At 34.4% G+C, this 21,804-nt stretch overlaps 3 protein-coding genes across 3 annotated transcripts; 2 read left to right on the top strand and 1 right to left on the bottom strand.

Annotated features, from left to right (window-relative positions):
* Positions 1 to 776: 776 nt before the first annotated feature.
* Positions 777 to 5,045, top strand: LOC113108332 (small integral membrane protein 14-like). Its single transcript, XM_026271344.1, has 5 exons — positions 777 to 947; positions 2,030 to 2,110; positions 2,596 to 2,644; positions 2,735 to 2,883; positions 3,894 to 5,045. Exons 2-5 carry the CDS (start codon positions 2,036 to 2,038, stop codon positions 3,933 to 3,935), a joined length of 315 nt encoding a protein of 104 aa, XP_026127129.1. The 5' UTR covers positions 777 to 947; positions 2,030 to 2,035; the 3' UTR covers positions 3,936 to 5,045.
* Positions 5,046 to 6,517: 1,472 nt separating this feature from the next.
* LOC113096134 (UDP-glucose 6-dehydrogenase-like) lies at positions 6,518 to 14,021 on the top strand. Its single transcript, XM_026261859.1, has 12 exons — positions 6,518 to 6,561; positions 7,967 to 8,128; positions 9,229 to 9,330; positions 9,408 to 9,608; positions 10,876 to 11,073; positions 11,153 to 11,300; positions 11,395 to 11,489; positions 12,110 to 12,240; positions 12,496 to 12,641; positions 12,740 to 12,831; positions 13,705 to 13,815; positions 13,899 to 14,021. Exons 2-12 carry the CDS (start codon positions 7,967 to 7,969, stop codon positions 14,001 to 14,003), a joined length of 1,491 nt encoding a protein of 496 aa, XP_026117644.1. The 5' UTR covers positions 6,518 to 6,561; the 3' UTR covers positions 14,004 to 14,021.
* Positions 14,022 to 14,964: 943 nt separating this feature from the next.
* Positions 14,965 to 21,776, bottom strand: LOC113108330 (lipoyl synthase, mitochondrial-like). Its single transcript, XM_026271329.1, has 11 exons — positions 21,560 to 21,776; positions 20,543 to 20,706; positions 19,942 to 20,035; positions 19,792 to 19,872; positions 19,559 to 19,715; positions 19,289 to 19,346; positions 19,069 to 19,197; positions 17,731 to 17,876; positions 17,559 to 17,629; positions 16,401 to 16,512; positions 14,965 to 15,471 (listed from the first exon to the last, which is right to left on the bottom strand). The coding sequence occupies exons 1-11, from the start codon at positions 21,644 to 21,646 to the stop codon at positions 15,404 to 15,406; spliced, it is 1,167 nt and encodes a 388-aa protein (XP_026127114.1). The 5' UTR covers positions 21,647 to 21,776; the 3' UTR covers positions 14,965 to 15,403.
* Positions 21,777 to 21,804: the final 28 nt, after the last annotated feature.

Genomic DNA, 21,804 nt, shown 5'->3' with positions numbered 1-21,804 from the left:
AATTTATAATCCAATTACAATTAGCACGTCACAAAAACTTTACTAATTACTTTCAGTTCAGACAATTTTCTATATTTCCATGCAGCACCATTTCTGATGTTGACAAAGCCTTCATTTGCAATTCCATAGAAATGCATTGTTTGATTGTTATTTTTCAGTAGGTTACCATGACATGATGGCCCAACACCATGTAAAATAAAGCACATTTTATTAAATAAGTCTATTATTTTACAGGATATCCTTGTTCAAAATATTTTCCAAGATTACTGTTCATCTCTATTTGAATTTGCTTAACGCAGCTGACACGTTTTGTTATTTATCTTAGATTAGGAGCACACATAAGTACACACGTCATTCACACGAACACACTGGCAGAGGGTTAGGATACATTGCATTATTTACACTCAGCCAGCACAATAACCAATGAAGAGATGATGCGCTGTGCAAACGGTGAGAAAAGTAACGGCATTTCAGTGTTTCCCTAAATATACCACATTTCGCGTCATGCACCGACGTGGCTCTAATCAGTTAATTCCGCAACACTGATGTACGAATCCTACTATGGTCAACGCCTCCCTCATGCATATTATAATACTTTCGTCCGGTCGGCCTTGCTGATTCGCTGAAATGTTTCATCTTGGATATTAATTAGGCGGAGCGATTGGACGCCGCGGGACGGATACAAAATGACGTCAGCGCAAGCTACTTAATATTCACGAGACAAGCCTTCGCCTTAGTAACATTCCCAAATTTGCTTCCCTGATATTCATCAAAACACAGCCGGAACATCAACCGGAGCTCGGGGCCCAGAGCCAAGCAGCAGTGTAAACAAGGAGTGTTTGCACTGGATCTGGAGACTCTCAGAGGGCAATATTCACATTCCGCTGCTCCTGGTTTAAAGCGAAGAGTTTAACTTAAATCTCTTCGAGTGAGTTTTCGAATCATCGGTAAGACATCTATATCCAAATCTCGTTTGTTTTGCACTGGGGTAAACGTCTTATTTTAGTTTTAAATGCTGTCTCTGTTAAAATAATTTAAATGCTTTAATGAGTAAATAAACATCTATCTTTCTTTAAAGACGCAAATAATTATAGTCTAACTCTCGCGATGGGAAAACATTACTTTTTATTCTTTGTCTTTGCTTGCATATTAGTTAATATACATGTTTTGTGGTTTATAAGTTTTTGTGTGTAGACAGACATTGTTTTTGAATCCGGTTGAGTAAGAGGAAGCAAAAAAAAAAAAACTTGCCAAACTGATAATCTATTTGCATTAAACGTCTATTAATTAATTCGTATTATTTTTGCAAAATAATCATTTGTGTACACTTTATAGCTATTTAGTCCTGCTTAAAATGCACGAAACTAAAGTATTTTAAAAGCATTAGTGTGTTGATAGTGGTGGACCTAGTTGCTGTGGCATACAAATATATTTAGAAATAGCCATTTTTACTGAAGTATTTTCGATTTAGGAATTGAGTCACAATGCACACAATTCATAAGTTGATTTAACCCATTACCTTACCACTGACAAACACCCATCAGTTACAATATCTCACATTAATATTACAGCTATACACCATTTTCACTAATGCTAACATCTAACTGTAAACCAAGTGTAATTTGCATGTGGCTATTTCAATTTGTGTAATATAAACTAAAACTTAAATAAAGGATAATTTATCTTTTTTTTTTTTGTCCTGTGATATTAGTCCTTTGACATGGGCCAATACGAAAATCAAAAGCAATGCATGAACAATTTGGTGTTTGGACATTTTATTTTATGTCCCTTTTATGTCCACCAAACAGATTTTAATCCACAAACACTTTCACTCCCAGAAAACATTTATGAGTACTAGATGAAGTTTGGATTTTCAAATGCGAGTTATGCTGATATCCTTGCTACGCCATGTTAAGCCATCATAATTTACCATACCCATTCGCTTCTGAGTCTCTGTGTGTTTAAAATAATTAAGTGTTATTATTAGACTCTGTTTTTGGAATGTGTGTGAATCCTCTGTGTTATTTAGGAAAGAATGGAAGAGGGAGGTTTTGACCCCTGTGAGTGCATCTGCTCTCATGAACATGCCATGAGGAGACTCATCAGCCTGGTGAGTTCTATTATATTCATAAAAAATTATAATAATAATAAAAGTAATCTAAAAATAGAAATTAATCTTATACATTTTATATAAACATACTGATCTGTATGAAATATGTCCTTGGATTTCTCTTCTTTTTTTTCGTACAATATTGTTTATCATTATCTATCTATCTATCTATCTATCTATCTATCTATCTATCTATCTATCTATCTATCTATCTATCTATCTATCTATCTATCTATCTATCTATCTATCTATCTATCTATCTATCAAATGAATGAAATTGGCATTCTGCAGAGGGATACACACATTTGTTTCAAATTCAATTCAAAATCAATTAATGTAATGTAGAAGCATCAGTTTAGTTTTTGTTCTAAAATTGCTTTAATGCAGAATCCCACATCAACACACAATGTTGTCATTACGTCCATATGGTATGTTTTTGGATCAGCCTTTTTGATGAAATATACCCTTTGTGATTCATTTGCAAGCTGAGACAGTCCCAGTCCTACTGTACAGACACTGAGTGCCTTCAGGACAGTAAGTTTGTCTTTCCGAAACAAGAGCAATATCGCGTTATGGCACATGTTGTGTGTTGTTTTCTAACGTGTGAGTGTTGTGTGCATGCAGTGCCGGGCCCCAGCTCCTCAGTGGAAGGGGACATCACTGTACCCATGATCATTATGGGATGGCTGGTGCTAGCTCTCATGCTCTTTCTGATCCGGCCAGCCAGCATGAGGGGCCCTTCAGCCAGCAGCAAGCCCTCCGGTCCCCGAGGTGTAAGTCATGACAGACAAGCTTTCATAATGAACCATGTCAGTTATCACTTGCAAAACATTGTCAAAAAAAAACAAACATTTATGCTCACCAAAGCTGCATTTATTTTATTTAAAGCACAATAAAAACAGAAATACTGTGAAATATTCTTATATAATTTAAAATATATATATATATTTTTTTCTTATTGTGTATATAATCTAAAAATGTAATTTATTTTTGTGATGCTCCGCTGTATTTTCAGCATCATTCCTCCAGTCTTCAGTGTCACATGATCTTCAGAAATCATTATAATATGCTGATTTTAAAGCTCAAGAAACATTTTTGATTATTATCAATGCTGAAAACTGTGTTTGCTGCTTTATATTTTGTTGTAATGGTGATACACTACCATTTAAGTTTGTGATAAGTTAAACAAATAATACTTTTATTCGGCAAGCAGGCATGAAATTGTTCAAAATTTATGTGTATAATATTACTACAGCTTTCTATTTTAAATACATACTGTTCTTTTGAATTTTCTATTCATCAAACAATCCTAAAATATTATATATATATATATATGTATATGTATGTGTGTGTGTATATATATATATGTTTGTTTGGTTTTTTTCAAAAAAAATATTAAGCAGCAAAAATAACTTTCAACATTAATAATAATAATAATAAGCCTTATTAATATTTCAGTACCAATAATAATGAGCAGTTATTTTATTATTTCACAATATTTTTTATTTTGCTGTATTTATGTCAAATAGATGCAGCCTTGATGAGCAAGAAACATACAAAAAAAAAAAAAATCTACCTCCACAGTGAAATAACCGTGTACATCTTTAATCGGTTTTAATTATCAGCAAAATATCTAATGTGTATTTGGGCTCTGAATCGGTTTACATAGTAAATCACTGAATTGGACTCCGTGGAAGACACAAGAAGTCCAGTTCAGTGATGAGAGTAAACTGACCATGTGTTTAAAGAGACTGATTGAATAGAACTCTTTCCTCTGGTCTAGAATCCCGGCAGAGATCCTCCAGCAGCTCCTCCTGTAGACTAGAGCTCTTCTCATGGATCCTTTCATCAGCTTCCACCTGATCAGATACTGTGACGAATATAAAACTCGTTAGTTTCCTTCATCTTTCAGTGTTTCAAATCTCAGATTCTTTAGTCCAATAATGGGGGTGGATTTATACAGACTCTTGGATAGCAAGGTTTATGTACAGTTTGTGTTACATTTCAAAAGAGAAAATTGAGGAAACAATGTTTTCCAGGTTTATATATCTGTCTTCATTTTTTTTTTTTACTTCTTCCTATATGTTTGTTATGAAGCATTATTAGGTATTTTGCAAGTTGTTAATATGACATAAAAGCCTAGTCTAGATCAGCCTGGATTTAAATTGTGATTTAGTTATTTTTGAAGGCGTAGAGGATCATGTTCTTGACTTTACAGACATGATGTCATTGAATGAGCCATGGCTCATTCTAAACACAGATGTAATTGAAATGATTCACACATTTGAGGCTGACCGAGTCCACTTCTTAAAGGGATAGGTCACCTTCAGTTGCCGGTACCCATTGACTTGCATAGAGTTCTTGTTTATTTTTTCAACTGAAGGTGAACTATCCCTTTAAATCAAAATGTTGAGCAAGAGGAAATAATAAAAATGGGTGTCTTCCAGTTTTTACTTGACTCTGTCATGGTCTGGGATAGACTAAAACATCTAAAACGGACCTCTCCACCCTGAACACTGTTTACTCTTTAAATCACTAAAAGAATCACTAGTACAGCCAGTGAAATGCCGTTCTTAGGAGTTGCTTGCACTTGCTCAGGAATCATTATGTAGCTGTATTAACCACATGACTTAAATGGTATGAATAGCTGTCAAATTTCAGAAACGGTGGCTTTCAAAATAAGCTTTGAATTGGGCATTCTGCAATTTCGGTAATATTTGCAAAGAGTGAGATTCTGTTTCGGATGAGCTTAAACTCTAGCACTTTCGTTCTGGCTCCAAAGATAGGATGCTGTCTCTTCAGTGCTTTGAGAAGGTTTGAATGTCTTAATTGGTTGGACTTAATATGTGAGTTCTGTCTATGTACACTGTTCTATGAGAAAGGGCTTCATCTATGCACTTTTGGTTTCTACAAATAAATCTGATGATTAATAGCATCCCATCGTGTCTGTCTCTTGTTAAATGTAAGATATCTGTTGTTGTGGTGGTTAGTCTCTTCCATGACTCTGTATGTCTCAACCATAGACTGTACAAAAACAACCTCAAACTTTCTGCTTCAAACTCCACTCATGTGTTCCTTACATGTGACGTCACCGAGGCCTCCAGTCGCTGATTGGTCTGTGTGTTTTCTGCGTGTGTTTATATATCGAGGATATAATAGTTTTATTCATTCGGGAACAAGCAGTGTTGGGGCTAGTTACTCAAAAAAGTAATATATTACATATTACATATTACTCTCAAAAATAGTAATGCCTTACTTTACTTTATTACTCCCTGGAGAAAGTAACTAGTTATATTACTAGTTATATTACTAGTTACATCTTTTTTTCTTAATTACTCTATGATTGCCTGAGATGCATCAGATGGAGGGAGAACATACAAAGGAGGAGTGTTCTTTAGGGTCTTTATCAGTGGCGGCTCCTGCCAATTCTCTCAGGGGGGGCAAATGTTTGCTCTATTAATGAGGATAGGTCACCCATTCAATTGATAAATTAACGGGTAGTTAAAGATGTAAAGGGAACAGAACTACTGTAGTATTAATTAAAAATAAACTGACATTAGGAATCAATCTCTTGCACTCCTTATTTTTCTATATCCGTGTTAACACTATTCAGCAGCATATGAAGACTAACACCAGGATGTGGTTTTTCCAAAAAATACTTTTTACTTTTCGATTTCAGTTTAATAAGAAATAATTGAAGTCACATAAATCACTGTTTACACAACTCACTTATATTACTGCTCGTCAGTACACCTGTTCTCTAATCAGCGGTTAATTCCATCAGGTGCGTGATTTCACATAGAGCAGCTGTTACTACACAGAGCCGTTATTAACTGAGAAGATGCGCAAATCCACGTTCATTTTCAGCGTTTATTGGCACGGTTGTATGAACATATGGTTCACGCACCTGATGGAATAAACCGCTTTAGAGAACCGGCTTTACTGAGATGCGCATTAACGAGCGGCCGATCGTGATCGGAACACTCCTACAAAATAATTACTGAATCTCCACCCGTCGAAACTAGCTTTCTGTTGCTGGGAACCTTCCTCTGAAAAAGAGCTTGCCGTTGTTGACGCTTCCATTTTTCCCCATCTGTCTGAGCGTGCCGCTCTGTCTGCTGCCGGCTGTCGACCAATCAGTGATGGTAAATGATACCTCGTGCCAAACCCAGACCAATCACTGTTCCATTCACGCCCTCCTTCCCTTCCCTTCTGTTCTCTGTGTTGTGTGCCTTGTGTATGATGAAGGTGCTACTGGCAAATGTAACGCAAGTAACTAGCTTGGGAAAACTGTAATAATATTACCATTTTCAGACGAGTAATGCCTTACACTACTAGTTACTGAAAAAAGTAATATTATTACAGTAACGCGTTACTTTGTAACGCGTTACACCCAACACTGGGAACAAGGCACAGAAGAGAGTTTTAACTGAAGTCCTCCGATAGACGAGGTAAGTCTACTTAAAATAAAGAATTTAAAAGTTTTTGTGCAGATTGACTGTAAATTGAATACAGGTCAGTTATAAACGCTTTAATGTTCCTGTTTTGATAGAACACCACGAATCACATAAATAATTTTGACATTTTAAATGTAACGTTATTTTAAAAGCAGCAACAGTTATGAACTTTTTTTTGCAAACACATTTGCGTTTTCTTTATATATCTTAAAAGTTTATCATCTTATTAATTAGTCATGTAACGTACGATAATGGCTAAACCTTTTTTTTTTTTTTTTTTTTTTTTTTACTGAATTATTTGATCTTTTGAGGTGATTCATTCACGAGGCGATGTCAACATTTACATTCATTTTATACTTGGTTTAAAAACGGTTTATTTTTCTTTACTATTTAACATAGTCCTGAGAGTAGATTTTAGTTTTCGGATTTATTTTGTAATCGTGTTTATAAGGAGAACGCTTAATTTATAAAGTATTTTATATAAAAGAATCGCTAAATTGGATTTTGGGATGAACTGTTCAAAAGAACCGAGCGCGCGCAAAAGATTCGAACTTCTCATCACTACTTGAAGCTCCCCGGTGGGGTCAGTAAAACTTAAAAACTGGCAAAAATGGATAGATTACTTAGATTAAACTACAAATTGTAGTTCGTTATTGATTCCAAACTGCATGACAAAAAAAATGTAGTTAGTATTGTAATAAATTACACATTTTAGGTAATATAATCAGACTACTTTTCACCCAACTCGTTAATCACAGGATAACTGTGTACCATATTGATATAAAAACAGAAATAGAAATAAATGAATTATATTTGTTGTAATTAATAACATGAAATGCATTAAAAACATTACATCATAAAGGTTTCCCAAACTGGGGTTCTTAAAGGAACTGCAGGGGGGTCGCCAGTTCAAAGAAAAGCTAATAATTAAATCGTTTAAATTAAAACAAAACATTAAAATAAAATGCTTACTACAAAAATGAAATGTTTTATATGGTTTTCTGCATGTCATGTGAACATTAACCAACACCAGAGAACCAAGAACATGCAAATGTGATGCATAATTATTAAAATATTTATTTTATAATCTCAGGGTTACTTCAAGGAAATATATTAGAGGAAAGAAAAAAAGTTTGGGAATCCCTGCATTACATACAATAAGGTGATGGTAATGTGAATTTTTGCATTTTAATTACAAAAGTCTTAGAATCACATACTTTAAATAAAAGTGATAATTCAAATAAACATTAAACATTTTGTGAACTGGAATAATTTCCGAACAAATATATGTGGTAATCTTATAAAAAGCAATGTTTAGAGAGAATCAATAAATTGTAAATAATTGATTGCTATTGTGTGAATAACTTGTCCCTTTGATTGCATCTGTGTCTCTGCTCAGATGTTTCAGATTAAGAAGATTTGCTGTATAGGCGCTGGGTATGTTGGAGGTCCGACATGTAGTGTCATTGCAAGCATGTGTCCCGAGATCACAGTAACAGTGGTGGATGTTAATGAATCCCGGATCAGAGCCTGGAACTCCGAGATCCTGCCCATCTATGAGGTAATGGCGTTAAAGGAATAACAGGGTTTAATCCAAGATAAAGGTGCATTTAGAAATAGACATGCACTGACCGACCAGAATCAGGTTTGATGTTGGATGTTCAATATTTACTAATTTAGGGACCATCTCTAAAGTTACATATGACATTGTTGTACATGCAGCATTTGGAAAAAAATTACTTGCAGTAATGGACACCTTTTAGATTTTTGATGTTTGTTTAAATAAACTGTCAAATCATATGATGAACACTTTACATGAATCTTATAACATTATTTATGCATTTGCAATTTATCAAACAGCCTGTGTAAATGGGTCAAAGGCGAAAAAGGGTTTAAGCATAAAAACAATAAGTGTAATACTGCTTTCAATGGTTTTTTTCCCCAAAAAATATTCAAAAGTTTTTTTTTATCATTTAATTGCAATTTTGTTCTTGTTTTTCTTAGCGAAAAATAAATATCATACATGTTCCCCCTGATTTACGGAAGAGACCCGCTAAAATGTCATTCAGTGTAACAATCTCGTCAGGCATTATTTACAACTAAAATCAATTTATGACATATCAAAAGACTAATTACTTTTACCCCAAATACTAATTAGTTGTATTTTTGTGAATTTTCCACTGTCGTAGGTTTTGCTCATTTGTCAATAAAACATTTTTTCACTCACTTAAAACACATAAAATTTAATATGATCCCTTATTCTTTCATATGCTTTAATATATACACATCAGAATAAACATGTTTACATAAATATTGTAACACTGAATGACAATGTAACATTATTGCAACCAAGTTGTTACATTTTATCCTCCAAAAACTTATTTGAAACCTTAAAAGTAGACACTTTACTTACATTTAATGTGCTTTCTATGAACCTAAAGTCACGTCTTGTAAATTCCTTTGCTTTCAACGTCTTTGACCCAAATACATCTAATGCCACTTCAGATTCTACCTCTTTCCAGTCACAGAGCACTTTATTTTGAGAACATATGTAACTTAGTCCAGATTGGCGGAAATTGTAATATATATAATATATACATATGTCTAATCAGACATTTTTAATGAACATCTCTTCTTCTTCTTCTTCTTCTTCTTCTTCAGCCGGGTCTGAATGAGGTGGTGATGTCTTGTCGTGGGAAAAACCTCTTCTTCTCCACAGATATCGACTTTGCCATTAAACAAGCAGATCTGGTCTTCATTTCTGTGAGTTTAATAAACTATTTGAATGTGGTTTTGCACGTAGGTCTGTTCACTGACCCTAATCTCTCTCTTTCGCTCAGGTAAACACCCCGACTAAGACGTATGGTATGGGGAAAGGTCGTGCTGCTGACTTGAAGTTTATCGAGGCATGTGCACGGCGGATTGTGGAGGTGTCAGAGGGGTATAAAATCGTTACAGAGAAGAGCACGGTGCCGGTCCGTGCCGCTGAGAGCATCCGCAGGATATTTGACGCAAACAACAAACCCAAACTCAACTTACAGGTGTGTTTGTGTGAGCAGCTTAACTTTACACCATTTCTTTTTTTGACTGTACTGCAAAAAGCTGATTTTTACATTGTTATAGAAGTTTCTGTGCTGTCATTTTAAATGTTCTATTCATCAAAGAATCCTGAAAAAGAATCTATTGCAGCTTCCACAAAAAAAATAAAAATATAGTCATTTTAAACAGAAGCAATATTTCAGTTTTACTGTATTTACAGTAATATCAAATAAATGCAGCATTGATCAGCATAAGAGGCTTCTTTCAGAAACATTAAAAAATCGTTTCAATTCCAAACCTTTGAATGGTAACGTGTGTGTGTTCACTATACGTGTGTGTGTGTGTTCACTATACGTGTGTGTGTGTGTTCACTAAACGTGTGTGTGTGTGTGTGTGTTCACTATATGTGTGTGTGTGTGTGTTCACTATGTGTGTGTGTGTGTGTGTGTGTGTGTGTGTGTGTGTGTGTGTGTGTTCACTATATGTGTGTGTGTTCACTATGTGTGTGTGTGTGTGTTCACTATATGTGTGTGTTCACTATATGTGTGTGTGTGTGTGTTCACTATATGTGTGTGTGTTCACTATATGTGTGTGTGTTCACTATGTGTGTGTGTGTGTTCACTATATGTGTGTGTGTTCACTATATGTGTGTGTGTGTGTGTGTTCACTATATGTGTGTGTGTTCACTATGTGTGTGTGTGTGTGTGTGTGTGTTCACTATATGTGTGTGTGTTCACTATATGTGTGTGTGTGTGTGTGTGTGTGTGTTCACTATATGTGTGTGTGTTCACTATGTGTGTGTGTGTGTGTGTGTTCACTATATGTGTGTGTGTTCACTATGTGTGTGTGTGTGTGTGTGTGTGTGTGTGTTCACTATATGTGTGTGTGTGTGTTCACTATATATGTGTGTGTGTTCACTATACGTGTGTGTGTGTGTGTGTGTGTGTGTTCACTATATGTGTGTGTGTGTTCACTATGTGTGTGTGTGTGTGTGTGTGTGTGTGTGTTCACTATATGTGTGTGTGTGTTCACTATATGTGTGTGAAGAGGACAGAATGGTGGTATTTAAAAGTTAAAGGAACTTCTTTGTCTAATTTATGTTGTGAAAATATGCTTTGCATTAGTTTGACATTTTTACACAGCCACCTTCTACTTGTAAACACAATCTGGATTTTATAGTGATATTCTACACAATCTTGCCTCTGTAATTGACCGACTTCACAGTTTATTCTGTGTTAGTAAATCACATTTTCCCGTCTTTGATCACAGGTTCTCTCTAACCCAGAGTTCCTTGCGGAGGGTACAGCAGTGAAGGACCTGAAGGACCCAGATCGCGTCCTGATTGGTGGAGATGAGACTCCAGAAGGTCAAAGGGCCATCAGTGCACTCTGTGCAGTTTATGAGCACTGGGTTCCCAAATCACGTATAATCACCACCAACACCTGGTCCTCTGAACTCTCCAAGCTGGTGTGTAAACGAGATTTGAAGTAGTTTTGTATATGTAAAAATCTTTCTGCGCTGTATAAGAACTGTGTTTGTGTTTTAGGCAGCGAATGCATTCCTGGCTCAGCGCATCAGCAGTATAAACTCCATCTCTGCTCTGTGTGAATCCACTGGTGCTGATGTGGAGGAAGTGGCCAGAGCCATCGGCATGGATCAGCGCATCGGATGCAAGTTCCTCAAAGCCAGCGTGGGTCAGTCTGATTTTTAAAGAATGGGATTAGATCAAATAAATAAATGAAAGCCAGTTTTGCATTAATTGCTTCAATCTCTATGTGTCTGTATCAGGTTTTGGAGGAAGTTGTTTTCAGAAGGATGTGCTGAATTTGGTGTATCTGTGTGAGGCACTGAATCTCCCAGAGGTTGCTTCATACTGGCAACAGGTCAACTTCAGTTTGAATATTTATTTAGTAAGATGTTGGCTTTGTGTGGGTCATTATACGGTCAGATTTAGCTTCGTGTGAAGTCATCAGACGCTTACCGATCATGTCACAGCAAGCAATGAATATGAGTATGTGGAGATGAACATGAGATGATGTAAGTTTTTACGTAAAATAAAAAAAACATTATTAGGTGTGGATGCATAAAATTGTAAAAAAAACAGGTATTTCTTGAACTTCTTATTCATCAAAGAATCCTTGAAAAAAAATCTATACTGTTTTCAACATTAATGATATTAATAAATATTTCTTGAGCAGCAAATCGTCATATTAGACTGATTTCTGAAGGACCATGTGACATTGAAGATGCTGAAAATCCAGCGGTGCATCACAGAAATAAATTCCAGTTTCACAGATATTGACATAGAAAACAGCTTTTTCAAATTATAATAATATATCACAATTTTACAGCTTTTATTGTGTTTGTGCTCAAATAAAATACCCTTCTTTCAACAGCATGAATCATTTGATCAGAGGTGTAAATTCAGTTTAAGCTAACTTGTCCCATAGAGACACGCTGAAATCTAAACGTGTTTATTTTTGTCTAATCTTTTACTCTGCAGGTGATTGACATGAACGAATATCAGAGAAAGAGATTTGCCTGTCGGATCATTGACTGCCTGTTTAACACCGTCACAGGGAAGAAAATCGCCTTGCTAGGTTTCTCCTTCAAGAAGGACACAGGAGACACCAGGTGCAGGCGGGGATACATGAACAAGGCGTTTTGTTTATTTATGACAGCTTTATCACATGTTCATTTAAGTCAAAAGTGTGTCATGTTTTATGCATTTGACAGATTGCATGCATTTTTAGCTATTGTTCTGCACTAGTGTCCCTGGATTAATTCAAAACAAGCCTTATTCTGTGGCATCATCATCTGTCTGTAAACGGGAATCTTGTGCTGTAAGCCCCTCCTGTGTGTGTGTGTTTGTGTATGTGTGTGTTTCAGAGAGTCCTCTAGTATCTACATCTCTAAGTATCTGATGGACGAAGGAGCTAAGTTGCATATTTATGACCCTAAAGTGCTGAAGGAGCAGATAATCCAGGACCTGTCTCAACCCAGCATCTCTGGAGACAGCCCCGAGAGAGCAGTGTGTGTGTGTGTGTGTGTGCTGAGCAGATAAACCTCATTCTGAATCTCATGTAGGTGAACGTTTGTGTCTAATTCATCATGTCTCTGACTCTCTCGGCAGTGTCTGATCTCGTTACAGTGTCATCTGACCCGTATGAGACGTGTGAAAGTGCACACGCTCTGGTCATCTGCACGGAGTGGGACATGTTTAAGGTACAAAAGACACAAACGCTGTGCATATTCAAAATGCACTGACATATAGTGTAATGTCTGATTCATGCACCAAGTATTTGCTTTACCAAAGCAGGACTGTCACTTTATCAGCGCCATATTATTGCAAATAATGCATTCATTTCCAGGTAAAATGTTTGGAACATTTTGCTAGTATTGTATTATTAACAAATGTTTGATTTACATATTGATGTTTAAACATAAAATATATATATGTATAATGCAAAATAATGGTTTTTAACACTCATTTTAGTACAAACAATAAATAAAGGATTTAAATATAAATAAATAATTTACATTTATAACATTATATTTACATTTTAATTATATATTACATTTTAATTATATAATAATTTTTAAATAATTATTTGATACTCTAAAAATTATAAATGGAAAATAATTAATTTGTTTGGTTAATTTATTTATTCTTTCCATGTAGAAATTTAACATTTATTTTAAATAATTGTTTTAGAAATAAATACAAAATTAGATATTTACATGCATATAATACTATAAATAAATATTTAATATCTAAATTTATTTAGAAATGTAAATTAATTAATATATTTTTATATATTTATAATTATATATATATATATAAAATAATAATATTTTTTTTTGTCAAAGTGTTAATTAAAATCTAAGTTTTAAGAGGTAACATTTTATTTTTTGTGTTGGGTCCAGTAAAAATAGCAGTGGGGTATAAATCTGAGCCCCTGGCATGAAAGTCCTGCCCTGGTGCTGAATAATTTCCATATATTCATATATTATAGTAAATGTGGTACCACACTGTACTCCCAAAACAACAGTTTGTGTAAAAGAATAGTGAAGTAATGTAAATAGTGTTTATTGTAGGAATTGAATTACGAGAAAATCTATCAGAAGATGTTGAAACCAGCGTTTATCTTTGATGGGCGACGAGTTCTGGACCTTCTGCACCCTCAGCTACAGAACCTGGGCTTTCAGGTGAGAAGCTGTTTGTGCAGTTCACAGGTGTGTGCTCACACACTTCACTGGTTAACATGGTTTAATGCTGTGTGTTTGCATAGATTGAGACCATTGGGAAGAAAGTGACGACCCGAATCCCCTTCACACCATCCTCCGGAGGAGGTCCACGACTCACTGAACCACCCATCAAGAAAACCAAAGTTTAACACACACACACACACACATTAAATTCCTTCACTGACAAAACCAAAGTAATGTGAAAAAATGCATGTTTTGTGTGTGTGTGTTAAACTATCTTCAGAATGTTTTTATATGAGTTTCATCTCTCATGACCGTTTGCAAAAATGCAGTGATGTACTGTTTTAAACACTGGCATTCATGTTTTAAAAAACATCTTAATTTTTTTTTTTTTAGAATGTTCTCAAATCTGTGCCATTTCAAAGACATTGTTGAAACAACCATAGTGCACACAACTGCATTAATGCAATCCCAGTACTGTTTAGTTGCATATTAATGTTATAGATTTTATTTAAAATATCATCTGTTTATTTGAGAGCGATGTCTGAGGGAGCAGCAACAGAAGGAACTTTAATAAGTGGACCAAGGGGACATAAAAACTGCTTTAAATCATATGTGACCCTGGACAACAAAACCAGTCATTAGGGTAAATTTTTCAAAATTGAGATTTCTGCTCCATCTGAAAGCTGAACAAATAATATTTCCATTGATGTCTGGTTTATTAGGATCTGACAATATTTAGATGAGATACAACTATTTGAAAATCTGGAATCTGAGGGTGCAAAAAAAAATATCTAAATCCTGAGAAAATCACCTTCAAGGTTGTCCAAATGAATTCATAGCAATGCATATTATTAATTAAAAATGAAGTTTTTATATATTTACAGCAGGAAATTTACTAAACATCTTCATGGAACATGAACTTTACTAAATATCCTAATGATTTTTGGCATAAAAGAAAGATTGGTCATTTTTGACTTGTACAATGTATTTTTAGCTATAGCTACAAATATACTCTGGTATGTATTGTTTGACCTGTACTGTTTATATTAATGTAGAGTTACAGTTGTAGCTTTTATAAAATCATCTCTTACTGTCAGGTTTGTAATACTCCGATACAATAATGTCAGAAAACGTATTAAAAAAATATGGACCAATAAAAAGCAGCAGTGTTGTTTATTTATGTCACAGGCCTAAATATGAAAGTCAACCATGACTCAAACAAAAATGGACAATTGACAAGTTTTCATTGAATATATTTCTATTTATATTACTTAAATGATGCACAAAATAGACAGCTTTAATCCATTTCTAAAACAACCCAACATGTTCATTTAAATATTATGTTTATAGTGTCACTGCAACACAGTGAATGTTATCTTGTAATATGTTTTCTTAAAGAGACAGTACACCTAAAACTGAAAATTCAGTCGTCGTGTCGTTCCAAAAGCTGTATGATTCAAAATCTTCTTTTATGTTACACAGAAAAATAATGACATGATGGAGAGTAAATTAATACAGCATAGAGCAATTTTGGATTAATTTTCCTATTAATACGGTTTATACGGTAGGAATAAAGAGGAAAAGTTCACTCTGCTGCTTCTACGGTTCCTTCAGATTTCTTCTTTTCCAGCAGATTCTTCAAAAAGAACTCACCTAAGAAATGAAATGGTATTTTTAAACAAATAAAGTTACAGTATGTGTGAGTGCTGACCTGATGCACAAAACTACACCTTGAAACTATAAAGCATCTCTTGCCATATTTATGTATAATGTGACTGTATTTTTGTGCATTGCAAATAATGCATTAATTTCCAGCTATTTTCATTCCTTGATTTTTATTTATTTATTTATTTTATTATAAACGTTTGTAAAAATAGGAATAATCCCAAGTAATGGTTTTTGAACGATCGCTTTCGTATAAACAATAAATAATAAATTTAAATGTAAATATAATATTATAAATATAAATAAATACTTTGTTTATATATTTACAAATGTAAAAATGTGTGACACTAAATATTATTATTAAATAATAATTTTAGAAAAAAATACTAAATTAGACATTTAAATGTATTAGAGATGTAAATTCATGAATGTTTGGTTTATACATTAATGTAAAAATATATAACACTTATTTACTAATAATTTACAAAATGCAAAATTTACATGTAAATATAATATTAGGTTTATATATATTTGTTAAAATGTAATTTTTTTTTAGAATAAATTTAATGTTTCATTTGCATTTATGATTGTCTGAGTGTAAATTAAAATGTACAGGTTTTTTTGTTAAGTCCAGTCTCTTTTAAGTGTCTTAGAAAAAAAAATTTATATATATATATGTATAAACTTGTTAAGGCTTTAACATATCTAAAAGTAGGTTATAAAATGTAATTTTTTGCAAGCAACATATAGCAAATAATTAATTGCTCCATGAGAAAAGATGGGAGATTTAAAGTCACATGGTTCAAGGCATCTAGCAGCAGCCAAGCAAGTGTGATTTAAAAAAATGAGAAAGCCAGCAGATCCCATAATCTGAGCTCTGGCTAGAGCCCCATGAAACAGAAGACGTGTGAGGTTACCTGCTCTGTAAGAGGTGCGCACAAGCGGCCCGCTGGCTGTGTAGACGAAACCCAGCTCCTGGCCAATCTGCTCCCAGTAAGCAAACTTCTCAGGAGTGACATACTCTTCCACCTTCAATCAGACACACAGCTTTAGACTGATGCATTCCAGAAGAGATCGCGAGAAGCGACACAGGTGTGTGATGTAACACAATGAAACTCAAATGATGGATGAAATGGGAAATGCTGATTGGCCTGGTGCTTTTGAATGGCGCATATAAGCAACTCCTCTGTATTCGGTCCGAGTCGGAACTGTTTTCTCAGTTCAGTGACTGTTGGAGGAACTGGAGCGATGAATCGGTTCATTCATCACAGAATCAGATACGCTATTTCTCCTCGTCAGGAGAATGAAAGTGAGTTTTGATTGAGCAGCTTGTAAATCTTTGCTGTTCGAGCCGTGAACTGTGTCAGACGCTTTACAGCCAATGATCTGATGAACTGATTCAGTCAGTTCACCAAAAAGAATCGGTTCAATAGAATGATTCATTCTTGAACTGAATCGTTTGCCTGAGGCTCTGGATTAAAGGTAATAATGCTGTAAAGTTTCTTGCACAGACTGATCGTTTCGCTTCATAAGACCTTAATATATCATCAAGAGTCATGAGTATTAATTTTGTAATATGCTTTTTTTTTTTATTCTCAAACATGCAGTCACTGATTTGCATTTTAGAGGACCACAAAAAACGATTACAGTTTCAGCTAAAATTGAATTGTTCTTCTAAAGAAAAAACGTCACCTACATCTTGGATGACTTGAGTGCGAGTACATTAACAGCACATTGCTAATTTTCTTTTTTTGGGTGTACTGTCCCTTTAAGGTTCGGTTGCATTACCAAATTTGAATAGAAACTCATTTTGCGTGAGGGTGAAAGATTTCGCAACAGGTTAAAGTTGGCCACGCAGAAAGATGCATGGTTTCAAAAGTGACACTGCTAAACTATTCTGGCCTTAAATTTTACCAAAGCGTTGTATAAAGCTAGCCAGTCGTTGGTGATGTCAGCCAGAACATGCCTTTTGTGTGTGTGTGTGTGTGGGTGTGTGTGTGTGGGGGTGCGGAGTGTATCACATAGTCATTGAACAGATTGTGAAAGTGAAATCTAAGACACAGTTAATGTCGCACCTTGAGACTGCGTTTGGTCGGCTGCATGTACTGCCCCAGTGTCACACAGTCCACTCCAGAGTCCTTAAAATCTGAAGGAACACAAATCAACTCTCATACGCTAATACATGCAAATGTATGTACTGTACCTCACGTGATGTACATTACACATCTGTAACTGAATATGAATTACCTTTCAGAGCTGCGTGTATCTGTGCGTCTGTCTCTCCGAGGCCCAGCATGAGGGACGTCTTCGTGAGCACACCGGACTTCACCTTTTTAACATGTCGTAAAACACTCAGCGATTGGTCGAAGTTTGCACGGGGGTCACGCACATGTCTAAAGGTCAAAGTTGAAAAATTAGGTCTGTTATTAAATCTACAAACTTGAAACTACTGTTGCTAATTCACTTGATAAGCTGGACTAGATGTTTCTGCCATCTGCTGGTGATCGTATATATTAGAAATTAAACTGAAAATAATAGCGAATAAAATATGAAAGCAATTTAAAAAAAGAATGCACAGCAAATAAAATAATAAAATATGAAAGAAATAAAAGAAAGAATGCATAGCAAATAAAATATGTAATTAAATAAAGAATGCATAGCAAATAAAATAATAAAATAGGAAAGCAATTTAAAAAATGCATAGCAAATAAAATATGAAAGAAATAAAAATAATGCATAGCAAATAAAATAATAAAATATGAAAGAAATAAAAAAAAGAATGCACAGCAAATAAAATAATAAAATATGAATGAAATTTAAAAAAAAGAATGCACAGCAAATAAAATAATAAAATATGAAAGAAATAAAAAAAAAGAATGCATAGCAAATAAAATAATAAAATAGGAAAGCAATTAAAAAACAATGCATAGCAAATAAAATATGAAAGAAATAAAAATAATGCATAGGAAATAAAATAATAAAATATGAAAGAAATTAAAAAAATAATGAATAGCAAATGAAATAGGAAAGAAATAAAAAAATGCATAGCAAATAAAAAATGTAATATGAAAAAAAATTGAAAAAGAATTCATAGCAAATGAAATAGGAACTAAATAAAAAAAAGAATGCATAGCAAATAAAATAATAAAATATTAAAGATATTAAAAAATAATGCATAGCAAATAAAATAATTAAATATGAAAAATTTTGAAAAAGAATGCATAGCAAATAAAATAATAAAATATGAAAGAAATAAAAAAGAATGCATAGCAAATAAAATAATAAAATATGAAAGAATTAAAAAAAGAATGCATAGTAAATAAAATAATAAAATATGAAAGCAATTAAAAAAAGAATGCAAATAAAATATATAATTATTATATTGAAAGATTAAAATATTTTACTTTTTTTTTTGCATACAAATAAAACTGAATAAAAACAGAACTTTCTCATATTGAACACCACTTTGTGAGATCTGTCTGAGCATCTTGACTTGACAAACAGCTTTACAAAGCATTCCTCAAAAATAATAATAATTGTATGTGAGCACACAAGATCCAGGCTGTACCGGCGGATTGCACTGACCTCTGTAAATCTCTGACCGTCTCTACATTGTGAGCATAAACATCAAGCCCAGACAAAGCAATTTTCTCCACTGCAGCCAGATCCCCTCGAAAATCAGGAGTCAAACACTCCACCAGGATTTTAGGGTTCCTAAGAGAGAAAACATCATATATATATGAGAGAAACGGATGAATAATCTGCTGTTTCTAAAAAAAAACTAACATTTCCCCCATCTCTCTACCTTTCTTTAAGATTGGAGACGGTCTTAGCAAAGTGTTCAGCTCCACCATCAGGAATATCTGTCGGTCAGAAATCAATCGTAAAGCTTCTATATGCTTCTATATAACTAATTTTTTTTTTTTATCAGATGAACTCATTTAAATTAAACTTCCTCCTCCGGGAAACAGACTATGGATCATGGCTATGATGCAACTAAATAGACTGCACTTTAATATAGCCCAGTTCCAGGGAATTTAATGTTTGGTTTGCTGGTGTTTTTGGGTTTCCTTACCATCTCTGTCCACTGATGTGAGGACTACATAGTCCAGTCCCCATGCAGCGATGGCTTTAGCAGTGTTATACGGCTCCTCAGGGTCGAGAGGCGGAGGATGTCTGGCTGTTTTAATTGAACAAAACCTACAGCCACGTGTGCATGTGTCCCCCATTAACTACAGAAAGAGTGCGGGAGATGTTTAGTCCTGACCGGAGCATGCATATGTTGTATTTCAGACCCAGCACACTCACCATTATGGTTGCTGTGGAAGTGTCATACTCTCCTCCACCCCAGCATTCACCGATATTGGGACACCGGGCCTCCTCGCAAACCTTTAAACATATTAACAGTCAATACTTTCGGTAACTGTGTGAAGGACATGTTTTTTTTAAGACACTCACTGTGTGCAGCTTCAGGTCCCTAAGTGTGTTCTTCAGTTTGTTGTAGTTCTTTCCAATAGGGATCTCTGTTTTCAGCCACGGTGGAAGCCTTAGCCTGGCAAATATAAACACGAGGGGTTAAATCATATTCGTGACCGTCTTAAATTCAGATGTCTACATCATCTGAAGGCTGATTAGGACAGGAAATAGCTTTCCTTTGATGCAAGGTTTGTTATGATGGAACAATATTCAACTGAGATACGACTATAAAAAAAATCATCAAAAAAAAAGAAAATCGAAATATTGAGAAAATCACCTTTGAAATTCTTAGCAATGCTTATTATTAATCAAAAATTAAGTTTTGATATAGTTATAATAGGAAATTTACTAAATATCTTAATGGAACACGATCTTAATGTCCTTATGATTTTTGGCATGAAAGAATAATTAATAATTTTGACCCATGATATGTATTTTTGGTTATTGCTACAAATATCTCCATGCAACTTAAGACTGATTTTGTGCTCTGGGACATATGTGTCTAAAGGACAGCTATAGTGTTCAGTCAGCAGCTCTCCAATGCAAAAGTTCTTGAGAAAGACTGCGGTGTGCATCAGCGTACCGCTCTCCCTTCTGTCTCTTCAGACTGCCTCTGTATTCCTCCCAGCTGCTCTTCTCGGACAGCTCTCCAGAGATGAAGTCTTGCAGGTTCAGTCCGTCGTCTCTGATGTTCTTCTTCTTCTCAGGGAGTGAGGAGGATGTGTTGGCAGCAGTGATCAGTCTAACCTAAGAGCAGAAGCACGGGGTCAGCGGGGCTTTTCTTTAAGAACATACACACTTTGATCATCATCTACCAGCTCACACAGATATATTCAGACCATAACATATATTAAACTCATTTTAACCCACTTTTGGCCACCTGTACACACACAAAAACAATATGTACTTGATTTGTAAATGAATCCAAACAAAGCATGCTGTTACTACTTGCCAGGTTCATTTTGAATTCGTACCCATTTAATGCCATTTTAATGTTTTGAGTTTTTCATTTTTTACTTATTTAGTTTTTTCCTTATAGCATGATCAGATTTTGCATAGTCTAACCCAACACAAATGTGTTTTTTCTAGTGATAAAATCTAAAACTTAAGTGGCTAATGATTTATAGATTGCAGTACTACAGACAAAATAGTGGCTATTGATATTTAGATATTTCTATACCATCATATGTAATCAAAGTTACCAAATGTTTAAGCTTTCGGATGTCTGAACTTACTGGAATAATTATTATTTTTACTGAGGTTAAATAAATATTAAATACAACATAAAATAAGCATTTAATTTAAACATAGAAATATGGTACTTTTAGAGGTAAGTACATTTTAAATTGCATTAATTGAACGTTTTTATTTTATCGAGGTTACTGGTATAACATTTATAATAAAATAAATGCATTTTGGGATCACACCTGAGACCCTTGTCCCCAACTTTGTGCACAAATGAATTATTTGCTATACGAAGAATTAACATGTTTAATCAGTGGATATTGTACTTTAGATCGCTGTGACTTTGCGCTGACCTAAACACTAAAATGTCAGTCACATCAGTCATACAACAAAACGGAACAAAGAAATCACTTACACTAGACCCCTCAAAGCATGTTGATGGTAAAAACAGACGATTAGACGAATATCGTCCCGAAACAACACAACTTCTGATCAGCGCCATGTCTTCAGAACCAGCTCCAGCCTGTCAACAATTCGCTCTGACATCGATTAACTCACCCTGCGCGTTTATGACAAAAACATATAAAACATTTTCCTACATAAAAAAGAAATGGCATTAAAATCGTATTGAATAATCTTTTTAACAATTACAACACGCTG

The sequence above is a fragment of the Carassius auratus genome, chromosome 1 (genome assembly GCF_003368295.1).
Source record: "Carassius auratus strain Wakin chromosome 1, ASM336829v1, whole genome shotgun sequence".
Lineage (NCBI taxonomy): Eukaryota > Metazoa > Chordata > Actinopteri > Cypriniformes > Cyprinidae > Carassius > Carassius auratus.
Note: the sequence above shows the minus strand (reverse complement) of the source record. Positions and strands in the feature narration are given on the sequence as shown.

Coding starts and splice junctions, on each gene's coding strand:
- LOC113108332 (XM_026271344.1), top strand. CDS start 2,036: ATGGAAGAGGGAGGTTTTGACCCCTGTGAGTGCATCTGCTCTCATGAA. Junction 2,111..2,595: donor TGAGGAGACTCATCAGCCTG/GTGAGTTCTATT, acceptor TTCATTTGCAAG/CTGAGACAGTCCCAGTCCTA. Junction 2,645..2,734: donor CACTGAGTGCCTTCAGGACA/GTAAGTTTGTCT, acceptor GTGTGCATGCAG/TGCCGGGCCCCAGCTCCTCA.
- LOC113096134 (XM_026261859.1), top strand. CDS start 7,967: ATGTTTCAGATTAAGAAGATTTGCTGTATAGGCGCTGGGTATGTTGGA. Junction 12,642..12,739: donor CAGCCCCGAGAGAGCAGTGT/GTGTGTGTGTGT, acceptor CTCTCTCGGCAG/TGTCTGATCTCGTTACAGTG. Junction 12,832..13,704: donor CGGAGTGGGACATGTTTAAG/GTACAAAAGACA, acceptor TGTTTATTGTAG/GAATTGAATTACGAGAAAAT.
- LOC113108330 (XM_026271329.1), bottom strand. CDS start 21,646: ATGGCGCTGATCAGAAGTTGTGTTGTTTCGGGACGATATTCGTCTAAT. Junction 19,716..19,791: donor CTTCCACAGCAACCATAATG/GTGAGTGTGCTG, acceptor CTCTTTCTGTAG/TTAATGGGGGACACATGCAC. Junction 17,630..17,730: donor GATACACGCAGCTCTGAAAG/GTAATTCATATT, acceptor GTGTTCCTTCAG/ATTTTAAGGACTCTGGAGTG.